The 23,662-nt window shown below is 31.3% G+C and overlaps 1 protein-coding gene across 2 annotated transcripts; it reads right to left on the bottom strand.

Annotated features, from left to right (window-relative positions):
- Positions 1-1,307: 1,307 nt before the first annotated feature.
- LOC143085340 (uncharacterized) lies at positions 1,308-13,036 on the bottom strand. 2 transcript variants are annotated; one of them, XM_076261622.1, is made up of 15 exons: positions 12,407-13,036; positions 11,845-11,871; positions 11,102-11,125; positions 10,426-10,542; positions 9,658-10,005; positions 8,790-9,176; positions 8,122-8,244; positions 7,822-7,935; positions 7,378-7,482; positions 6,754-6,840; positions 6,247-6,487; positions 5,947-6,029; positions 5,489-5,578; positions 4,931-5,225; positions 1,308-1,898 (listed from the first exon to the last, which is right to left on the bottom strand). In XM_076261622.1, the coding sequence occupies exons 1-15, from the start codon at positions 13,001-13,003 to the stop codon at positions 1,606-1,608; spliced, it is 2,931 nt and encodes a 976-aa protein (XP_076117737.1). In that variant the 5' UTR covers positions 13,004-13,036; the 3' UTR covers positions 1,308-1,605. The 2 variants fall into 2 exon arrangements, with proteins under 2 accessions (XP_076117737.1, XP_076117738.1); XM_076261623.1 differs by having other exon boundaries at positions 4,931-5,222.
- Positions 13,037-23,662: the final 10,626 nt, after the last annotated feature.

Genomic DNA, 23,662 nt, shown 5'->3' with positions numbered 1-23,662 from the left:
TAATCTGTTGTATGTGATAATATGAGTTTTTGAAGTTGATATGATTTGTTGTATCCGTGTGAATGTTTGAGTTGTTGGGTGATGCGTTCTGCTGTATACGTGTGCATGTTTGTGTTGGTGGTTAGTTTGGTATGTTGTACAATCTATCAGTAAATATGATAGTGTTGGTGGTTGATGTGATCTGTTGTATCCGTGTGACGATAGTGTTGGTTGTTGATGTGGTCTTTTGTTTCCGTGAACATGGCAGTGTTGGTGGTTTATGTGGCCTGTTAATGTGAGCATGACAGTGTTATTTGTTTATGTGGTCTGTTGTATACGTGAGCGTTACAGTATTGGTGATTAAGTGGGCCTATTGTAAACTTGAGCATGGTAGTGTTGTTAATTGATGTGGGCTATTGAATACATGAGCAAGGACGTCTTGTTGGTTGATATGGTATATTGTATAGGTGAGCATGGTAGTGTTGGCATTGCTGTGGTCTGTTGTATTCGTGAGTATGATATTGTTTGTGGTTAATGTGGTCTGTTGTATATATGAGCATGATAGTGTTGGTGGTTGATGTGTATGTTGTTTATGTGACCATGGAAGTGTTTGGTGATTCAATTTGATGTTGTAATTGGTATACATGAGCATGGTAGTGTTGGTAGTTAGTTTGGTATGTTGTATACGTAAGCATGGCGTTGTTGGTGGTTGATATGGTCTGTTGTATCCATGAGCATGATAAAACTGGTGGTTGATGTTATCTATTGTATTCAGAAGCATGGTTGTGTCGATGGTTGTTGTGATCTGTTGTATATATGAGTATGGCAGTTTTTGTAGTTGATATGTTTTGGTCTGTTGTATATGTGAGCATGACAGTGTTGGTGGTAAATGGGGTTTGTGGTATACGTAAGAATAGTAGTGTTTGGTGGTTGATGTGGTCTGTTGAGTACATTAGCATGTTGGTGTTTAGTACGTTATCATATTGGTGTTTGATGTGGTCTGTTGTATACGTAATCATGTTGGTGTTTGATGTGGTGTGTTGTATACGTAAGAATGTTGGTGTTTGATGTGGTGTGTTGTATACGTAAGAATGTTGGTGGTTGATGTGGTGTGTTGTAAACGTGAGCATAGTAGTGATGGGGGTTGATTTGGTCTGTTTTGCACGTGATCACCAAGAACTAAAAAAGCCACTAGACCATGGCCAGCTTGCCATCAGAGTTTTTTCGTATGTTCACTTCTCAATATTATTTCTATCTAAAACTTACATTTATTTTCCTTTCGAGTGTAGAATCAGAAAAACGGGGTATTTTGAAAAGAAACAAAACAATTTGATAACAAATACATTTTTAATATCAATAAATAACAATGATTGATACGGCAAATATCACAGGAAGCTTAATAATACTTTTGTGTTTATAGTAATAATTTGTTCATAACACTTTATTATTTCTTATATGCATTCTGTTTTGACTTGTAAAGTATTGTTTTAAAAACGAAAGAAACAAAATTTCTCCATATACACAATATCGTGATTAAAAGTAATGATCACGTATACGAGACATTGATTTTGATTTCAACTTATTACAGTGATGAGCACATCAACAATAAGACGTGTACATGATTTATCAGCACACAGTATGTTCACGTATAACGAATGCTTCTTTGGGCTGTTTTGGTGTTTCTTGTTGTTGTTCAGGGTGAGGTGGCGGGGTTACTGTGGATGCGTATGATATATTAGATACACGACCAGAGTCAAGCATATTAGTGTTCATTCTAGATAAACGTAGTCCTAAGGCAGTTGTTGGCGGGCGAGGTATGTGAACGCCTCTTCCATCCCAAAATTCTGCCCGATCTAGCAAGAATCCTCGTCCATGTTCTGCTAAATCTCGTTCGTCTATTATTGGTTCTGTGTTTGGCTCTAAAATTAAAAAAAGGTTGATTACATGATTTGACTTTCACAAAATCATTGATATTATTGTATAGCAATATAATATTTCCCACAGAAAGTAACCAAAAGTTAGCCTGCAATAAATTCTAATATTGCACTAGTGCAATAAATCGTCAAAATTCATGACGTCATCAACGACAAAATCTTAGTTTAAACCAATTTTTACTTTCAAATATTATATTGCTATACAATAAAAGGATTATTGCATGAATATTAGGAAATATTGTCCCTCGTAGAACATATATAAAACGAAATCTGTAACAAACATAAACTTTTAGCCACCGCTTTACAAGCAGAGCCAAATACAATGAAAGTCCCAACTATATATTGGCTTCCGAAGCTACACAAAACCCCTTACAAATATAGATTTATTTCGTCTTCAAGCCATTGTTCAACTACTAAATTGTCTATTCTTCTTACCAGCACACTTGGTACAATTAAAAACCTGATAATAAATTGTTCAAATAAGGCCTTCGAAAATAGTGGAATAAATTACTTTTGGAGTGTCAAGAACTCGTTGGAAGTACTTGATAAATTGCATGCTTATATTGGTGATTTTGAATCTGTTCAAAGTTTTGATTTTTCTACCCTGTATACCACTTTGCCTCACATTCTCATTAAGAAAAAATTCACACACCTAATTAAATGGGCATTCAAAAAATCAGAATGTGAATATATATGTTCAAACTCTTTTAGGTCATTTTTTAGTAGCAATAAACAAAAAAACTATGTTAATTGGACATGCTTTGATACTATATATGCCCTTGAATTTTTACTAGATAACATTTTTGTTCGCTTTGGGGATTCCGTATATCGTCAGATTATCGGAATTCCAATGGGGACTAACTGTGCACCACTTATTGCGGACCTGTTTTTGTATTGTTATGAGTTACAATTTATGACAAAAATAAGCAAAGACCCATCGAAACAACATCTGATAAACAAATTTAATAATACTTTTAGATATTTGGATGATATTTTGGCTCTCAATAATGACGACTTCAGTATGTATATTAATGAAATTTATCCTGTTGAACTTACTTTAAATAAAGCTAATACTAACAATGACCACTGCCCTTTTCTCGATCTTGATACCTATATCACTAATGGAAAGCTGAATACTAAAATTTATGATAAAAGGGATGATTTTTCATTTCCTATCGTTAATTATCCGTTTTTAGATGGTGACGTTCCCTTGTCACCATCTTACGGTGTTTTTATATCTCAACTTGTACGATTCGCTCGTGTATGTAACAATGTTTTAGATTTTAACGAGAGAAATTTATGTATTACTGAAAAATTATTACACCAGGGTTTTCGATATCACAAACTAGTCAAAACATTTACTAAATTTTATCATCGGTATAAAGACATCATTCGTAAATATAGCTCAACATGCAGACTTCTAATACGTTCAGGTATTTCACATCCAATTTTTTATGGAAATATTCTTTATAAAGCACAAATGTGTCAGTATTCACCTCAGAAACTTACAAAACCTTTGAATAGACTTATTAAGAAGGGATATAATTACGATACTGTTGTCAAGTCATTAAAGATTGCATATTTTGGCGTTAATATTGAGTCACTGATAAGGTCTTTGCATCGGAACTAAACACATTTATTCTAAAAACAGTTGTTGGCATGACACGGGTTATGTTCTTCTCATATATGTTATGATGGTATGATACATAACCCCTAACGGGAAGGATTGTGCCTGATGTTCATATGATGAAATCATAATCTTTCAGTCAGTTTAATTGAAGTCTGGAGCTGGCATGTCAGTTAACTGCTAGTAGTCTGTTGTTATTTATGTATTATTGTCATTTTGTTTATTTTCTTTGGTTACATCTTCTGACATCAGACTCGGATTTCTCTTTAACTGAATTTTAATGTGCGTATTGTTATGCGTTTACTTTACTACATTGGTTAGAGGTATAGGGGGAGGGTTGAGATCTCACAAACATGTTTAACCCCGCCGCATTTTTGCGCCTGTCCCAAGTCAGGAGCCTCTGGCCTTTGTTAGTCTTGTATTATTTTAATTTTAGTTTCTTGTGTACAATTTGGAAATTAGTATGGCGTTCATTATCACTGGACTAGTATATATTTGTTTAGGGGCCAGCTGAAGGACGCCTCCGGGTGCGGGAATTTCTCGCTACATTGAAGACCTGTTGGTGACCCTCTGCTGTTGTTTTTTATTTGGTCGGGTTGTTGTCTCTTTGACACATTCCCCATTTCCATTCTCAATTTTATTGCACTCGCAAGCTCGTGCAATATAAAATTCTACTCGGGACAATATTCCCCAATATTCATGCAATAACCCTATATTATAACATTATTTCTGACTTGTGAAAATCTTAAAACTAACTATTATTATACTTGTTCTTTATTGGTTATATCACGATAGAATAAAGTTTTAAATTGGAATTACATTTCATTAATTGTAACAAATGTATGCTGATAAACAAATCTCCATATAATTGTTGAAACTATTGTTAATAAAAAAATAAATATTCTTCAGAACTTTCTAATAACATCTTTTCCCTGATACGAATGAGTTTGCGTTAGTAAATCAATAAAAAGCTATGCAAACTTATTTTATGCATTTCAAACCACCTATTGACAAATTAGAAACACCACGAAAGCTATGAAATACATGTACAGGTAGGTCTATGAAGCGTTAACATGCGATGCAAAACATTAAGAAAAGGTAGCACCTGTCAGTATAATGCACGATAAAACAAAAACATTTCAGTTTGAATATCATATGATCACGAGAAACAAGCAAATCGTAGTACTACATGCGTATGTTGATCGTTCTGTACAGAAATAATATGTTAATAACAAACAAAATCCTTTATCTTGAGCACTGTCCGCAATAAATTCAAACCATAGATAAAGCAGTTTTTTACTAGCAAAATTGACCTACCAGAGTTACACAATGCGTCTTGAGACCACGTTTTTATAATGATTTATGAGTTTCAAATTTTAGATTCACTTACCAGTTGTATCTATCACGTGATCAAAATACTTTTTGTCTTTGTACAACTCTTCTAAAAGTTCTCTTAATCGTCTATCGTCCATATCTCGTTTGACATTGCCAGCTGATTTAGACATTGTATGGTGCTTGGATACACTATTAATGTCCAGCAGGGAAGATTCTCTTATTTGATACTGATTTATTAAAGACCATGGCAAGGCATGACGCATGTCATGTTTATGACAAAACATGTCATGACTCCCAGGAAGAGGTCGAACAGTTGTTTGTCCAGGTCGTCGTGTATGAGTAAAAAACTGCTGAAAAGAAAAGAAAATGCTAATTTTAAACATGTTGTCACATATTATAAGTTGAAAGAGTTTTAATTACGTTTACATAAACATATACTTTCAATCTTTTATTTTCCTCTTGTCTTTTTTGACTTTTTACTAGTCTTTGTTATGTCTTGATATTTTACTTTTAATAAAACAAAAGCGATTCTACATATATTATAAATTGAAGAGTTTGGTATGCCTTGACATTTTACTTTGGATATAAAAAAAGATACCACCAAAGATTGTACCTCTGGTTGCTGTTCTCTATCGTCACCGACTAGAAAGAATTCGTCATCACTTCCAATATTAATGCCATTTTCTTGTCTTTGTAAACGATTCTGTAACATGAATAAATAATATATAAGATTAAATATATACAAATTCTTATGATGAACAAAATAGTATCTCAAATTTGGTAATTAAATGTCTGGGAGAAGGTTTGAGTATAGTATGGTTTGAGTATAGTATACAACATAAATTGATATGCCCTTTAGAGGCGACTTGACGGTACGATTTGACGATACGAGCTGAAGGTTGAACAATGAACCATATGGCATTACAAGAACGTCATTAGAACTTTGATAGGTAGAAAAAAAAACATGATAAAATTATTATGGACACTAGATTAAGAATACTATGCCAGTTAAAGTTAGAAAAGATACGAATGTACATATTAAGCTTTTGTAAAACTAATTTTTTAATATACCTCATTTTCTTCATTATCAATTGAAACTCGAATATCATCTGGGTCTTGTTCTGTAAAAGCTTGCCGTGGCACTCCAGGAGGTCCTGCAATTTTATACATGTATAACTAACAATAAATTCATTTTAAGGCAGGTTTATATTTAGATATAATATTTCAAATTAAAGAGTAAGATTTTATTTGCAATATAGTTTGTGGGTATTAAATCAGTAATTGCTTTTTCTTGTTAGTTTTTGTTTGTATTTGTTTGTATTTAATTATTAGTCTTATCTTTGGCTTAACAAAATTAGTGCTTATACTTACGTTTGAGTGACGGTGAACGTTCAAGAATCTTTTTATCAGTGGCAAGACCTTCTCTGTACATCTGCTGCTGTTCATGGTCAAATTTGTTTTTCATGCTATCATTTCTAGAAACAACAGACCCAGGAATAGGTGCACGACCATTTAATAAATACTTATTGGCACTATTTTGTGGAATAACACGAACCAGATCACTTAGTTCTCTAGGTCGGCCATCATCGGACATAAACATCTTGTTGTCAGCCTGTATGACAAAAATACAATTTAAATGTACTTCTGTAATTGTCATAAAATCTCAATCATTTTAAAGCGATGTTTACTTTAACCACCATTTTTAATGTCAACTGTTACAGTAGTGCATTTTCCAACTCATTTTCAATACATGTATGTCATAAAAAGAGGATACTCACTACAGTTTGAAATACATATTGTTATAAATGGCTTAAATATAACACCAAATTGGTTTTATTGGTGAAAACAATATAATCTAACAAACATTGTCAATCTTACCCCTCCATGTGAACGTGACTTCCTTTTATTTTTGAAAAGTCTTTTTCTGAGAAGTTCTCTGTTCGTGGTAGAGCTGTCTCGCCGATGCTACAAATAACAAACATTTTTGTTTTACTACAGTTGTACTGTTTCGAACAACAATGAACAAACATGCGATTAAATTGCACTTTAATTTATTCTAAATCGCCAGACTCTTCTTTGTGGTTTAATAAATTCATCACTTGAGGAGGGAGGGTCTGAAAAAAGGAATGTTGGTAGATTTCAATAAAGCTGGTTACGCCATTATTATTTTTTTTTTTATTTTTTTTTTTTTATCAGAAACCAGTAGCGTTTCGCCGATAAAGCCATTCTGATATTGTTTTATTCAATTTTCGTTTATGATGGGGGTTCAAAAAAGAGGATATTGGGAAAGAAAAATTAAGAGAACAAAGGATACTCAAAAGATATACCAGAGAATAATGAGGTGCTATAGTACATTGAGAAAGAATTGTAATGAAACAGAAACAGAAATTAAAAAAGAATGAAACAAAAAAAAACAGAAAATAAAGATTATAGAAATAAAGAACAACCCCCTCCCCCTTCAATCTATACCCACGTTTATATGAAAAAGTTAAGTGATCATACCTTCCATTCATCCTCGTCTTCAACCATGAGTATATCAGAATTCATTGATTGTCCATCATCCATATCGAAAGCGACTGTTTTTTCTTTAATATCTCTCCGTGCGGACTGCAATTATTATTTTGTTTAAAAAAATACAATGTAATACATTCGGCAGTTTGATATATTACAAATGTATATACCTCAGATCAGGAACACATAAAAATGTGCATTTCTCAACATAATATGGATATTCATGAAGAATTATTTTCGGATGTATGTGATCAAATAGCAAAGTTGCTTAAGCAAAGATTTTTGAGATTTCAATTAAAATAATTTAAAAAAAAAAATGCATTCCGTGGAATCATGTATTACTTTGTCATTCATCAATTCATTAGAAGTAGAACAAAATTTAAATGAATTTTCTTTATTTCATTACTTTAAAATGAATATTTTAACTATATTTACCCCTTTTGATGATCTAGGATGCTTTGGTTTGGAATGATCCTCTTTTAATTCGACGTTACGAATGCTTTCCTTATCATTTTCCAGTTTTGGCCCGAAAGGATCTTCTATATATTCCTATAAACAGAAGAGTATATATGCATATAAAACATGATTGTAACGTCTGTAAAATCAAAACACTAGCATATTAAGTGATGCAGTATAAACGAACACTGTATTTAAAATTTAAATAAAAACAGCTGACAGGAATTATATAGGTAACGAAAAGTATTCAAAATAAAGAGTATAGTATATATTACTTACGCCTGTAGGACGTCCATGCGATGTTCGTTTTAATCTTGGTACATGGAATAACATACCAAGTCTAGCCGTGGGAAATATAGATTGCATTTCTTCCTGTGTCATGACTTTCCCGTCATACAGACGCTTTACAAAAAAGAATAATTATTATGATAGTACTTAAAAAGGAAATAACGAGATATGCTTGTACTAAATACGCAGAAATGTTTTACTAACTGATGTTGATTTTGTGTAAAAATCTTGATATCAATGTATTTGTAAGTACATACAGAGCTATATATATTTTTTTTAAACAAAAGATTTTTTTCGGCAGAACATATAATATTTGCATGAAGAACATATTTTTCGGGAAGAAAAACACATATATATAGATATAATATGAGTGCCAATGAGACAACATATGAATGTATTTTTCACATACCCATGTACAAAATGTATAAGCCATATCAAAGAACATGTATGACTACTGACTTGTATTTATTACTGATGACAATCAAATTTACTTTGTCCTAAAGATTTTATAAATTACAGTTTCACTTCTTTGCAGCTCCAATTTTGAATCTTGGTATATACATTGTATAATGTCTTGAGTTTATTTACAACGCTTTGGTTGAAAATGGAAATTACTTGGTCAATAAAACCGGAATTCATTTTTGAATATGTTGACTTACAATAATTTGGCCTGTGCTGTCTCTGATATAACCTGGCGGTGGTTCTGTCATTTCAACAGCCTCCATTTCTTCGTTGTTTTCAATAAAACTTGTTTCCTTTTTAAAGTCCGGACTATCGACACCACTATCTTTTCCCTGGTCCTCAGTTCTCTGTTTACGTTTTGCTCTTTCAAGTTCATCCATTTCTTTGCCTTGATCCCCATTTATTTGTTTCTTTCGCATATGTTCTGACCCTTTAGTATGCCTTTTCTCCCCCGCGTTTTTGGAAGACTGTAAAGGTTTCTTTCCTTCATGTTTGTTCTTTTCATTCAGTTGTTCTATTCGAGTTTGTTCGATTTTTTCATGTTCTCTACGTTTCTTTTCATCATCGATAATGCCACCAAATTCCTGGAAGTTAAGAGTTATAATCAGGACAGAAAACAAATAAATTTAAAAATACTTTATAAAATTACATCATATGCGTGAGTTTCATATGCATCCAGACTGGATTTTAATATACACAAGTTATAAAAGAGGGACGAAAGATACCAGAGGGACTGTCATAGATTAAAAATAAACTGACAACGCCATGGCTAAAAAAAAACACAAACAAACAAATAATAGCACAGAAGAAATAACATAGAAAACTAAAGACTAAGCAAGACGAGCCCCACTAAAAACTGGGGTTGATCTCAGGTGCTCCGGAAGGGTAAGCAAATCCTTCTCCACATGTGGCACCCGTCGTGTTACTTATGTTATTTCAAATCCGGTAAATAGTCTTATTCGGTAGGTCACACTCGTTATAAGTGATAGCTGAATGAAATGCATAAGACATAAAAGGTACATTAATATAACTAATTTGATAAATGTGTGTACTTGTATACCTTACCTCATCGTCATCATCTGAATCTTTAATTCTGTCTTTGAAATCAGGTTTACCTTCACGCACATGTTGTTCATCCAATACGTGATCCATCTGTTTTTTATAATGGTATTCCTTCATGAACGGAGCAATAGTCTTTTCTCGGTGAAGCCTTTCGTCGTCAGAGTCAGAATTCCGCCCGTCTTCTCTTTTGTTATCTTTGTTGTCATTATTTTGATAGCTAGCAACTTTAATTTTCTTTGCTTTAACACGAAATATATTTTTCATCTTTGTCCATTTTCCGTGGTCTTTTTCCTTTCGTTTCTGTTCTTCCATTTTCCGTGTTACGAGAACCTTGCTTAAGTCGCCTTGAGGCTAAAATATTTTTATAATCGTCAAATATGTATATAATCGTCAAATATATATATATAAATATGAGTTATTATAATGACATTACATGATAACATAAAACGTAACTAGTACATGCTTTATAGACATAATCTTATTAACTGTTGTATGTGTCCATATCATTATGTTTCATATATTATGTACCTTGTTTATTTACAGATATTTGGTGAGGAGTTCAGCGTGATTCCCGTTCGTTTTTTGTTTGTTTGTTACTTGTTAGATTTCATATATTTAATACTGCTCCTAAGGTCCATTTGAAAAAAAAAGAAAAAAAAAGAAAAACATATCAAAACGTCTTAAAACCTGATCTCATAATATGTTGCATTACGAGCAATAGTAGCAAGAAACATAATTTGAATTTCACTTTTAAACCTTGTAGTTACATACCTTGAAGTCTGTAGACTTTTTCATCCCTATTTTACGAATATTTCTTTCGATTTCCTCTGGATCGGGAGTAGTAACACGACTCGACGATGCAGTTCCTTCTGATCCAGAGTTTTCAGCCTGCAAAGTCATTTCAGATAAGCTATCAGTTTAGAAAGGATTTTTTGGTATCGGGAATATGGTAGTTTTTGGCTTAATAATCGATAACAAAGAGATAACCACACCAATGTTGTATTGAAATACTTAGGATTCAATGTTTACTCACATTCAATTGTAAATAAAACTTTTTAACCCTTTATGGTGCAATTACATTAAGTAAATATATTGTCAAAATGAGCGTTGCTTATCGGGTTTTTAAAAGTTATACCGGTATATTTTACAATAATTGTTTGCAGAATGATACTGTTCATGCTATCAACTGTAGGCACGTGACAGGTATACATAATAACATCATTATCTATATATCTGAACTTTAACCTGGTTGTTATATTTGTTTACATTCTCGTTCTGTGGTCTGTGGTGGAAAAAGTTTTTATATTTTTCTGTTGGCAATAATAACACACCATTCATAAGAAGACCACAAACAAAATTAAACTAATAATAGTATCAAATGATTTATCATTTTTAACTGTTAATTTATTTTGCTTGGAATAAAAACATATTGTTTATTAATAGATACCTCATCGTCAACATCTTCCTTTTGCTAAAAAATAAACAAATGAATTCATCAGGTAAATAACAATATGCAATATCGGAACAATCAATTAAACTAGAGTTTAACCGTTAAGAGCATAAATAGGATAAGCATCAAAAGTAATAATCTAATGCATTCAGAGATTAACAGTAGAACACCCTATAATAAGCGTTAATAATTATAGCACTTTCTGTAGGTCACCAGTCATCCTTCTACTATTAGACAGTCCTTTCAAACTACATTTAAAATAAGTTCTGCAAAAAATAAAACGACAAGGAATAAAACGAAAGATGCCGAAGCTAGAACAAATAAAAGATTTGGTTATAATTCTATTTCTTCTTCTTCATTTTTCAATTACGTGATTTCATGGTTGTACTTCGTGTCTTGCCTATACATCAGTGGCAATCTTCTATGAATATTTACAAGTTTTAGAACAGTGATCAGTAAAGAACTTTAAGAGTTACAGTATGTATATGTCATTGTTACTGTTGCCTTTATCTTTGACATGCTGGTCTATTAGCAAGTAAACCGTAATAAAGTTTGCTGTGGTATCATTTTTGAGTTATATAGATATATAAAGTAACATGTCTGACCTAGCTAGACCAGAGAGAAGTGTTTAACATGTATTGATATCTATTTATATATGTTAGATCTTAAATATGTTTTGAACACTATATTTTGGCAGATATTTTCAAAGGTAATTTTACAGCAAATGAATTAGTTGTTACCTCATCTTCTTGTTCTTTGACTTTAATCTGAAAAAAAAAATAAACAATATTATGTTATTGTTGAAGCGAACAGAAAACAGAAATATTAAAATCATACATATACATAATATCTGATTCATATAAAATTTTACGAATTTCAAAATGTGTAAAACTGACTTTTTCATTTCTAGTCGTTAACTGGTTTCTGAAAATCATATTAAAACGAGGATTAAGAGACATTGATTTAACGATTTTTACATTTTTCTTTTTGGTAGAATTTATTTCAATATCGTAACTATAAATTATTATTTTGTTTGACATAAGTCGAAACGCATCTATATGAAGCTCTAGTAGATCATGCTGTTCAAGCAGAAAGAAATATTAGTTAAGATACAAATAAAAGTACTATATTTTATACATAATTATATACATAGAGAGATAATTGTTATGTATCATTGTTAGTTCGTCAAAGTTAATAGCATGTGAAAGCAGAGTATTTATTTGTTATAGAAAGTGGTTATTTAGAATTGTTGTATAGGAATTGGGAAAACTTCTATGTCTACTATATAGGAGTGATCAATACTGTTTGGGTGATCTGTTCAGTGTTCTTTTCACCAGTGACATCATCTGGTTTACGCTGGTCCAAGTTGCCATCCAAATCAACTCTTTCATAAATTTTGACTTTTCGATTTTGCTTTTTGGCTACATTGTTATCAGAATTGTCATCCTCAATTTCAATTTTAGTTTCATTTTGGGGAGTTTGGTCCTCGTGTACATCATTTTTTGGTTCATTATTATCTTTTGCATCCCCTTCCTTTTCATTTAATTCAATACTATTATTTTGTAAAGGATTACTATTATCATCTATTGTTTTATCTTTGGGGTCAGTTTTTGTTTCAGTTCCATCATCGTTTTCAATTTCCTTACTTTGTTCCATTTGTTCATTTTGGTCATTCTTTATTATTTCTTGGTCAATAGTTTTATTTTCTTCTATGCCATTATTGTTTTGCCCTACATAGTTTTCTATATTATCATCATTAATATAATCATTTTCAGGTTTTAAAATTTGGTCATTATCAATGTTTTCCTTATCATCTGTGTTATTATTTATGATTTCATTATTTTGAATTTCTTTATCAATATTAGCTTCTTCAGTTAAATTTTCGTTTTCTTGGGACATATCATTACTATTCTCGTCTGATTTTTGTTGCTCCTGAAAATTGTAAATATATATCTATCAAGGTAAACTATCTATATTCAGTATATAAACTAAAAATAATATAATTTACAAATAATTTTACAATCATAAAAATTCATACACAGAATATTTTTGTTTTCCTTTGCTCTATTTGTCTATTCATCAGTTATGTAAATCTTTGGATTGACTTTGGCTTTGTGTTGACAAATACTTTGGTCCCTTTTCCCATTCAAATCAACAGACAAACTTATTGATTAAATAAAAATGACGCTTTTAATAATTAAGTTATTAAAATAATAACTTTTTTTTCTAATAATGCAAATCATGCCAATTGTATATTTGAGGATCATACCATTCAACTTTTATCCTCTTAGTAAAACATGAATCTATTATACAGAGTTTTAATAAACTATTGGAAAACTCAATATTAAACTCATGTTGTTTATAAACATGTACAATCCCGTCTGTGCAAAATGTGTCATAATTACCTCCTCTTTATCCTCTCTTTTGTCCACCTACAAAATAACATGATATATACTGCAGCTGTATTATCTGCTTAGTCAAATTGCATTTCTCTCGGTTTTGGTTTGTGACTCGCATTTTTTTTTTTTTTTAACATTCATAAATTCTTTATTCCACTCCTTGCTGTTTTAACAAATTACTTAATGTACAGCATTCCATCAAGTATCCCTGCTACATACAATTATAACTGATATCCGGGGAGAATATACAGTAAAACTTATCTTATTTTATACATAGTCATTTGTTTTTTTTCTATGGAATTATGAGTTTTGAACATCGGTATACTACTGTTGCCTTTTATTTATTGACCGTATATTCAAATGTGATATACAGTCACCGCCTTGTTTATGACGTTTACAGTACATGTCCATAGAATTTTATTTATGATGTCAATAAAATAATTATACAGGTGCGCGGAAAGTTTATGTCGTGAGCTTCATATTAAAAATGATCGTTTTTACCTTAATATTTCATTAAGAACAGTTATAAGAGTTGCAGTATATAAAGAATAACCACACATTGCCTCGAAATAGAAATATTATTTGTACTTGGCTCGAAACAGGAAGAAATGCTATGCCATCCTCGTTTTCTTCCTGTTTCTAAGCCTTGTACAAATACCATTTATATTTTGAGATCATGTACAGTTATTCTATACATAGTACTCTCCTTTTGTCTGACATTTGAGTATATGTGGATTCGGGGGAAATGGAATAAAGGTTTAATAAATCAAAAGAACTTAGTTTATTTATGATGTTCGATTTGTTGTCTCTCTGTGACATGCAAAAATTTAAATATATTCGTGAAGGAAGCTAAAAAAGGGATTCAACTATGAAAACAAACAGGTTGAAAATCAGAAATTAATAGTGACCCACAAAAAGAAAGGTAAGGGGAACATGCAAGTGTTCTTTTTTAATGTCATTTTTAAAATTCTTCTTTTATGCATCAAAAGAGAGAGAATACAATGCATAGCTTATCATTGATCTGCTTGATTGATAAGATGAATTGTACCAAAACCAGATTATTGAGAAAGAAATATTAGGGATTAAAATAATGAGCCTTGTATCTTTGACAAGTTTCAAAAACATCCAGATTGGTAAAACTAATGCAATATTTTTGTAAATAAAGTCCTCTTAGAATAGCCATGTGATGTTTTTGGAGAAATAGATAGCTAGCTCTATCCATGACGTTTTGCTTTTCCTGTTATCTTTCATTTGTTTTGCTTATCAAGGTGGAAAAAAGGGAATCTCAATAAATCTTAAAGAAGAGAGGTTAGTTGTTTCAAAGTGGTAAGCATCTAACGATATTCCTGCAGCAATCGGCATAAGTCGGTATGAGTTGAGACACATCGTATTTGTCAATTTGTTGTGACCGCAAAACTTATATGGTATCGATACATGTCGTATTTCCTCATTTCCGCACTTGTGACCGATTTTGTGCCAAACGCATTTTGGAACGCAAAGGGAATTGATGTATAGTTGTTACATTCAAGTGCGTTTCACCATATGATAAGGTAGAGGATATTTTACTGTTAATAAATAAGTAGTTTGCAATTGGAATGTTGAAATCAACACACTTGCTACAGAGTGTACTTTGAAGTTGTGAATCTGTGTAAATAACGACGAAAACAATAAGATATGAACCAGATATTTTAAATTCAAGAGTATCCATCATCTTGGATATATTAGATGCAAACACTCCATAAAATGTGGGTTATTGAATAACATTGTTAATGTCTGAAATTCATTTTCATAGATTCTCCTTTTTCAATTTTTAGAAAGATCTGAAAACATTTGCTTCACAAGAGTTAAAAATCAAGACGTCAGTAAGGGATGTATGGCTGGTAAGACAGAAATAGTGTTTAGTCATTAATCTTTTCTCTTTTGTCTTACATGTAGAAATGTGGGTTATTCAATAACATTGTCAATGTCTAAAATTCATTTTCATAGACTCTCCTTTTTTTCAATTTTCAGAAAGATCTGAAAAACATTTGCTTCACAAGAGTTAAAAATCAAGACGTCAGTAAGGGATGTATGACTGGTAAGACAGAAATAGAGTTTAGTCATTAACGTTTTCTCTTTTGTCTTACATGTAGACAAATTTACAATACGTCTTTGTATGACGATTGTTTTTCCATTGAATACTTTGGAAATTGCACTCACGTAGCTTGTTTCAAATAAAACTTCAGCTCGTTTTAGAAAGTTGAATTCGGATAATAAGAGTCACTTTTTATCATTAGGCAATACAATATTCTATACGGGGACTTAACTTGTATAATTTGAACATAAACTTGCTTTTCGGTGTGAGCAAAGATTCCGTCTTGAAGACCCTACTTTTACCTATATTGTCTTTCTTTTGCAAAGTGCGACTTGGTGAAGAGTTTTCTCATTGACACTCATACCACATGTTGTTATATACTGGAGAGTTTAGTGGTCATCTCTTGTTGAATTATGCATATTGATACATAATACCAGAACTGTTAACATTGAGCTTCAGGTCAATATATTCAAGTTTGAAAATAACAAAAATACATAAAATATTATTTTAAAACAAATTTTCTTACCCCACTTTCCCGATTCATAAAGTTTCCCATATATCTTGTAGTGAAACATTAATACACAAAATAAAAACTTATCTCCTTTTAGTAAAATGGTCAATAGATGAAATATATTTATATAGATTATGTTTCCTTACCATTTCAATTCTTTATCAAATTTAAGCAGAGAACAAATTTACTAATGAAACTTGTTTCAATAAATTTATCGTTCTTTAAACAACAGTGAATTTTGAAATTTAAATTCATGGTCTCTATTTGCTTTTTCAACAATGATAATGTAATTCATGAAGGACAACTTATCTATTTAGATGTGAATGTATTGAATATTAAATAACAATTTAAAAGGAAACTGAATTGCAAACAATATTTAATTGATTTGCAATGAGTCTTCTTGTGATATGTTGTTATGCAATGTTGTCATGGGGCTGTGTTTCTATTTGTGTGGCGCCAGTCAATGCAAATGTCCAAATAGCAGTATGACTAAATGTAAGACAACTGGTTACGATTTGCAATTTTGAGATCAAAGCCATTTAATTGCAGGTCATCCCTTAGCTCTTTGTCAGATAATGTTGATGATTGATTGCCTTTCATGTTCAACAGAACTAATTCAATAGTCAGATACGATAGTGTTACAAATAAATAGCAGTTCCTATAATTTCTAGTAACAAGAAATAAAGAAAGGTCCAATTTGTAGACTTATCACGCATATATCATGTATATATTTCAAGAGCATGCCGGATAGGTACATATACCACATGGCTTTTCTAATACTAAGATGTACTTTAATAAAACATCATTGGAATAGTCTGTTAATAATTGAAAGTAGATAATGGATATGTTGCATATTAAAAATATAGTATGTTTTGGATTTAGTTGTATTCGAAATGACAACAACTAATGTTATATCATAAGTATTGTCCACGTGTGAAATATGTGAAACTGATAGCGAAAATGAAAAATATAAAGATATGTTTTTACCATTTTACTATTTACTTATTTGTTGTTTATGGACTTAGTTTGATACTTCCGGTGGACACTAAGTAGAAACGTAACAAAATGCTTTATAATGAAAGAAATACTTGTTTGTAAACATACATTTGTAAGACAGACGAAATTATATAAAAATCTGTTTACAAATTACAAACAATTTTAAATAAAAAATGATTTAAGATTAAAGACTTGTATCAACAAAAAAGCTAAGAATCATACTATTCCCATTTTATATAATCAATTAAACTTAACAAAAGTTATACGTAGATATTTTCATAGAGTAAATTTACATACCTCTGAATCGCTATTGTGATGAAAGTCACCTTGGTAATCTGTTTTACTATTATCCGACATTATTGAATAAGTCTAATGGTTTTACATCATAAACTTTGTGTTTGAATTTTACAATTTTGTATTTAAATCATGTCTATAACTTTTAAAAAGAAAATATTGAAGCACTTATAAAAGCTTTCCTTTTTAATTTCAATAGGTTTTTTATATTGAATACTTCGTTGATAGCGAAGCTAATGTTGTGTATTTAAACCAAGAAGAAAAGATTCAATAGTTCTATGGACTTTTAATTGACAATTGTTCAGGTAAAATCTAACATGCAATTTGCAGATGAATATCCTTCACCTTTGCAGTTAAAATTCTGCATTTCATGAGAATTAAATTGTCTGGATTAAATTACAATATTGATTCATTAATGTTCAAGTCCTAACTTTGGAAATAGTCTAATTATGGATGTCAGATCAAACAACTTTTGAAGGATGCAATGAAATAAAGGTTTCTGTATTTAATAATTAGATTCGTTGTGTTAATGTAATAGAGGTCAATGTATTGACTTATCCGATTCCTGTGTGTCATAAATAGAGGTCACTATATCGAATTAAATGATTCTTTTTGTTATGCAATAAAGACCTAGTAAAAAAGTCAGAAGATAGATTGGGATTTAAGTACTTTTAGGAGAATATTAAAGGAAAACTTGATCCTTGTAACCTTGTAGCTTTGGTACATTTATATTGTCATGCATATACATCGAAATATAAAGCATAAGGCAAAGGTAACAATACCACACATCCCAACCATTAAACAATAATTTCTTTATTAGACTGTGATATTTATTTTACCAATATGTTTGTTCTTCCTTTTTTCTGGGAGGGAATCGTCTAACTAACACTATATGCTAAATTCAAATTTAACTTTTATCACACGAAAGGCAGTAGAAATTAAAGAAAAGCACACACTCATGTTGTAATCCAAAGATTAAGGAAAGTGTAAAGATAAAGTTTTATTGTGTTAGTTGTCTAATTCTAGCATCAAACTATGTAAATATATATCACACATAAGCTACAGTATTAAAGAAAGAACTAATGTCACACTCACTATTACCACTTTCTTGGCTTTCTCCTCTTCTTTTTTATCCTGCTGAATTCCCGAGTCTATGGAAGTCCTGTCCTCATCTTTCACTGGAATGGGACTTGGTTCACGTTTTTGTTCTTCTCGTTTCTTTTCGTCTCGTTTTTGTTCTTCATCGTTTCTCTTTTCTTCTTCTTCTGATTCAGAAGGGTGCAATGATTCTTCATCTGCTTTTTTCTGTTCTTTTCGTTTCTTCTTACGTTTCAGATAGCATATCAGTATTATGATAGCAATTATTATAAGAATAATAATAATTGCTATTAATATATACAGCCATAGTAAATTGGTAGATGTCGGTGACGACGATGGATCTGAAAGAAATAAATACTAATGAAGGATAAAAAAAATAATTTTATGAGTAGATACTATTAAAAGACGCTGAACACTCAACAACAAAAAAGAAGACAAAAACAAAAAATGTTTACTTTTGATATGTTTCTTAAGATGTTACTTTAACTAAAACTGATAAAATGCAAGCAATTTATTAGTCTTGCATATTATTAATGAATAGAAAAACTGAATAATAACTTATTTTACAAATTAATATTTCAATTTTTGCAAGTTACTTTAGAGAATTCCGATAAAAAGTCTGAATTAAAACCTTTTTAAATACTATATTAATAATTCGCCTGGCTTCGTGTATTGGTCAATGCTATTACAATTTAAGCTTCAGTTCGATAGTTAATTAAAACTTACAAATAATAGCCACTATTTAGAATTCAAATGATATAAAAGAAGGTAACGGTAAAGTCTTTGACTGCATGTTGAACAGGTTCATGATATAAATAATGTTGAATTCATCATTTAGTTTGCTACTATTACAATATATTAGGCAAAACAAAAGGGTTTAAACACTGTACAACACTGCATTTTTCATCATTAATACTGCAAGTGCCAATCTCATAAGAATCAGACAGTGGTGAAAGAAATGGCAAACAACATCCCACTAAAAAGACTGTTATTAAAGTGAGAGGGTTAGCGCTATGGAACCAGGTTTAATCCACCATTTTCTACATTTGAAAATGCCTGTACCAAGTCAGGAATATGACAGTTCTTGTCCATTCGTTTTTGTTGCGTTTTGTTATTTGATTTTGCCATTTATTATGGACTTTCCTAATTGATTTTCCTATGAGTTCAGTATTTTTGTGATTTTACTTTTTACACTATTTCAGTTCAGAATGTATAATGGAACATGAATATAACATTCGTCTTTTGATTATTCTGGTATATATACGCTTTTATTTGGTGGAAATACACTAATAGTTGACATTTGATGGGATCTAAATCCATTCTAATCAAATTTGTTCTAGATATTGCTCGAATAAGGGAACATGCAAGACCTCCCCTTCAAACCCAAAATGGGGATTACAGTAACATAGGCAGGCAGGTTCTTTTATAGACCATGTTTTGAAATTATTCATAACTGATTTTTACAAAGTCTGGTACTCAATTGTTACAAAAAAGCAGTTGGAAGAGAAAGAAAAAAAGCCAATGATAATTGGAATTGATAAAAATCTATACTTACAACATACAGCTGAAATAAGAAATATATACAAATAAATTGAATACTAATTCGTTAATCTTTACTGGTAAATGACAATTAATAAGGAAAGACTTTGGAGTTAGAATATCCCTTTAGTAACCGTTGCCTCTCTTTTCTATTATCATATCGCATATACGTTTTATAGAATATGCTTCAATCAAATAAATTATTTTGATGAACGCAATTATTGCTTTCCTGAGCCTATTCCGATGAAACTTTAGGAAGTCAGTGGGTGTGTTGTGATGTAGAAGTTTGCAGTGTACTATCAAAACAAACCGTAAGGTTGAATGCTGATACAATGGTTCCAGAAGTCGATTTTACCTAAATAGCTACACTGATTTTTAGCACTAATACATAACAAATAGTTGTTTGTGAGGACAACTACACTTTTTTACATTCTATAAGAAATATCTTATACAAATCATAGTCACTATAATGATTACAAACTATCGGAACATATGAATAATTCAATGGATAACTTAAATCGTAAGGTAGTAAGGTAAAGATACTGAATTATATGACATTATGCTTAAATTCTTAATTCTGCTGATACTGAAAGTGTAATGCTATAAAATACTTACAATCACCATAATTTGTGAAAGTTCGTGTAACTCCATCCGGATGTACAGTTGATGTTGGAGTTTGTAGTGAACTATCAAAACACTCCTTTGGATTTATAGATGCTGACACTATGGTATCAGAGGTTGAGTATACCTGAATATAGTATGTACAATTTAGGTGTGTGGAGAACGCATGTTGGTCCTCAATGAATGACATTGTATACGACAAATATTTCGGAAAATGCAATATTATACTTTCACGGCACAACATGTACACCCAAAACCACCAACAGTGCTTTTCTTATTCCTAACTTATTTTAATATAAACTATAATGTGTCCGTATAAGTTGCGGCTGTACCATGCGTACAGTAAAACAAAATTTATGTTGACAAAAGCAAATGTAGAATACATATTCTATGTGTTATGCATATTAACACCGCTCTACAAAACACCATGGTCAGATTGCTTAATGTTATATGTTGACTTGCAGTTGTAGCATCATTGTCTGATTATTCTTTGGTTGATCTCCATACCTCTGTTTATATTTCCAGGTAAATGAAACTTACTATGTATGACTACATATGTAATGACAACATTTTCTACGTTTCCCATCAGGTTGCGAGATTGAAAAGGGAAAGACGACTACAATTAAAAATGCTTAGTACCATGAACCCCACCAAAACGGTAATAAATCAAAGAAAATTTGAATTACAATGCTAGTGGTACCAGAAAGTAACAATGGCAAAAATAATTCCTTACATCAACAACACATTTGAAAAATTCAGAGGAAAAATAAGCATAAATGAATACTTACTAAACAGGCATACTGATAAGTAGGCGCTGCATCTTTATTGTAAAGAGTGAGGTAGTTGTTACTGCCACTGGTACTAGTAAATACACATAGTAACTGGCCGACAGCTGAAATATATAAAAGAATATTCACTAACTACAGTTAACTTATAAACCTATGTGAGATAGTCAACCGCTATAAAACAAAACAACCAAACATTCCGGCTATTTTATACATTCGCAAATAATCTTTAGTTTGCGTCTGTTACACAAAAACCTTATTCAAAACTTCTCAATTACTACGTGTTAAAGTTTTATAGTGCTTGTACTGCGTCGCGTAAGGTTCGTTTATGCTGGCAGGTGATGGTTTACCCCACTTTCGCCAAGATAAGGCCACCCCTAAGTGTTGTTTGACAGTGAAAATAAAAGCAACACTTAAGCTAGCACAAGACGACGATTTTATAACTTCCAAGTTTAAAAATGCTCTAACTTTCTTGATAATGTTTGAAAATTTATAAAAGTAGTAGTTATGGATAGCTAACAGATTACTCTTTCAAATTAATGCAATGTTAGTAATATACAACAATTATGTAGTTCCAATTATAATGTTAACTGTGTCTAAAGTATTGTCCTCCAAATTTCCACTATCAATTGGAATTAGCTTCTGCATAGTTATTCCTAGAGTGTTGGTTTTATTATATGCTGTTCCTATTGATATTATCTACAAAAAAGTGTCTCAGATTTTAGATAGAGTGTATAGAACAAATTTTACACCTAATGAAACAGTATCTTCTTTTATGTGGTTAGAATGTTTACACTAATTAGAGATTTATGAGAGAATGGAATACCATAGGGACTATTTGAGACACCCTTTTGAAGCCCATGATGTGTTGATAAAGATTTCGTTAAAATTTTCTGTATAGTTAAAGAGATGATAGAGCTAAATTCATTCAAGTGAACTAACCGAGATTGTTGCAACTAATTACATAAATAGTACATCACGATTGCATAAAAAAAATATTGCATTCATTTTAAAGATTTTTCTATATCTATCTATATTTACCTCTTTTATTATCTTTTAGACATTCATAAGAAAGTAACAGCCTTTTAAAGGTTAGTGATTGGAAGTAAACACATTTTTGTTTTGAGCTACCTTAATTGTTTACCGATGTTAGAATTTCATAAAACGATTTATATGAGACAAATCAAGGTAAAAGAAAATAACCAAGGGAATCACATGATCTCCAACTAGCGAAACTACAATCTTCGACAGAGAAAACTTCTCCAGTTACTCATACATTCACACTCAGTCAAAATAATAATCGGTCATATGCTCATGTTGATTTAATTGAAGATCAGACGACAAAACTGGTATCTTATTAAGGCCGCGAAGAGTTAGCAAGGTACCGGGCTCATAATTTGCCAGACGCGCGTTTCGTCTAAATAAGACCGTTCATATCGCAAGTGGATTGACAAATATTATCGGCCCACCAATTAATGAGGGGGGTCGTAAAACGTGTAGTCACAATTTCAGTCGTTCGTTTTCGTTACTCTTTTGGAAAGGTTTTTATGTAAGGAGCACATCCCTGTTACTAAAGTTCATTTATTACTGTTGCCTTGCAAAACAACGCCACAAGCATTGACAGGGAGCAATTTGATATTAGTTGCATGATATGAAAACATGATTTGACTTTTAGTTTCAGATTGGCTGCGCATTTAATGAGCATGCTTATTTAAAAAATGTAAGCATTGAATCTATGACATTATCAAACAGACGTAGGAAAATCGTCATAAAATAATAGCGCATGCTTTACTACAAATTATATTATTATCTCGGATCATTAGGTAATTCGAAGTATTTAGCTGTCATCTCAATATTTATTGATTTGTCTGCGAATCCGAAAGTGCGCATGAAATTCGGATACTTTAAAACGATTGCATGAATTATATATTGTTTCCTATTGAACTTTTGTAGTTCTGTTAAGGTGGTACCTAACACCTGAAGTAAAATTAATTTGGCTCGTTTAATTTTCTTAAAATTTTGACAAAGTATTTACTTTGACCCTTTGACAAAAATATAAAAAAACAAAAATATTGAACCAACCGTTTTATTAGAAAAATTACACTGGTTATATAACAGTTTGACAAACACTCATTTTGATCATTGAGAAGCTTAATATTCCCTTAAGAACACAACGTCATTTAAACGTTCTGCTGATTTTACAGAGTTATCTCCCTGTAGTGTTAGGTACCACCTTAAATG

This window comes from Mytilus galloprovincialis, chromosome 8, assembly GCF_965363235.1.
Source record: "Mytilus galloprovincialis chromosome 8, xbMytGall1.hap1.1, whole genome shotgun sequence".
Taxonomy (NCBI): domain Eukaryota; kingdom Metazoa; phylum Mollusca; class Bivalvia; order Mytilida; family Mytilidae; genus Mytilus; species Mytilus galloprovincialis.
The sequence above is the reverse complement of the archived record's forward strand: the minus strand, read 5'-3'. Positions and strand labels throughout refer to the sequence as shown.

What these genes read in the sequence shown, in the direction of transcription:
- LOC143085340 (XM_076261622.1), bottom strand. Translation starts at nt 13,003, where the DNA reads ATGTCCCAAGAAAACGAAAATTTAACTGAAGAAGCTAATATTGATAAA. An exon ending in CTGAACAGATCACCCAAACA is followed by an intron (nt 11,872 to 12,406) that starts GTATTGATCACT and finishes TTTTTTTTTCAG; the next exon opens with ATTAAAGTCAAAGAACAAGA. An exon ending in ATCCTAGATCATCAAAAGGG is followed by an intron (nt 7,483 to 7,821) that starts GTAAATATAGTT and finishes TAATAATTGCAG; the next exon opens with TCCGCACGGAGAGATATTAA.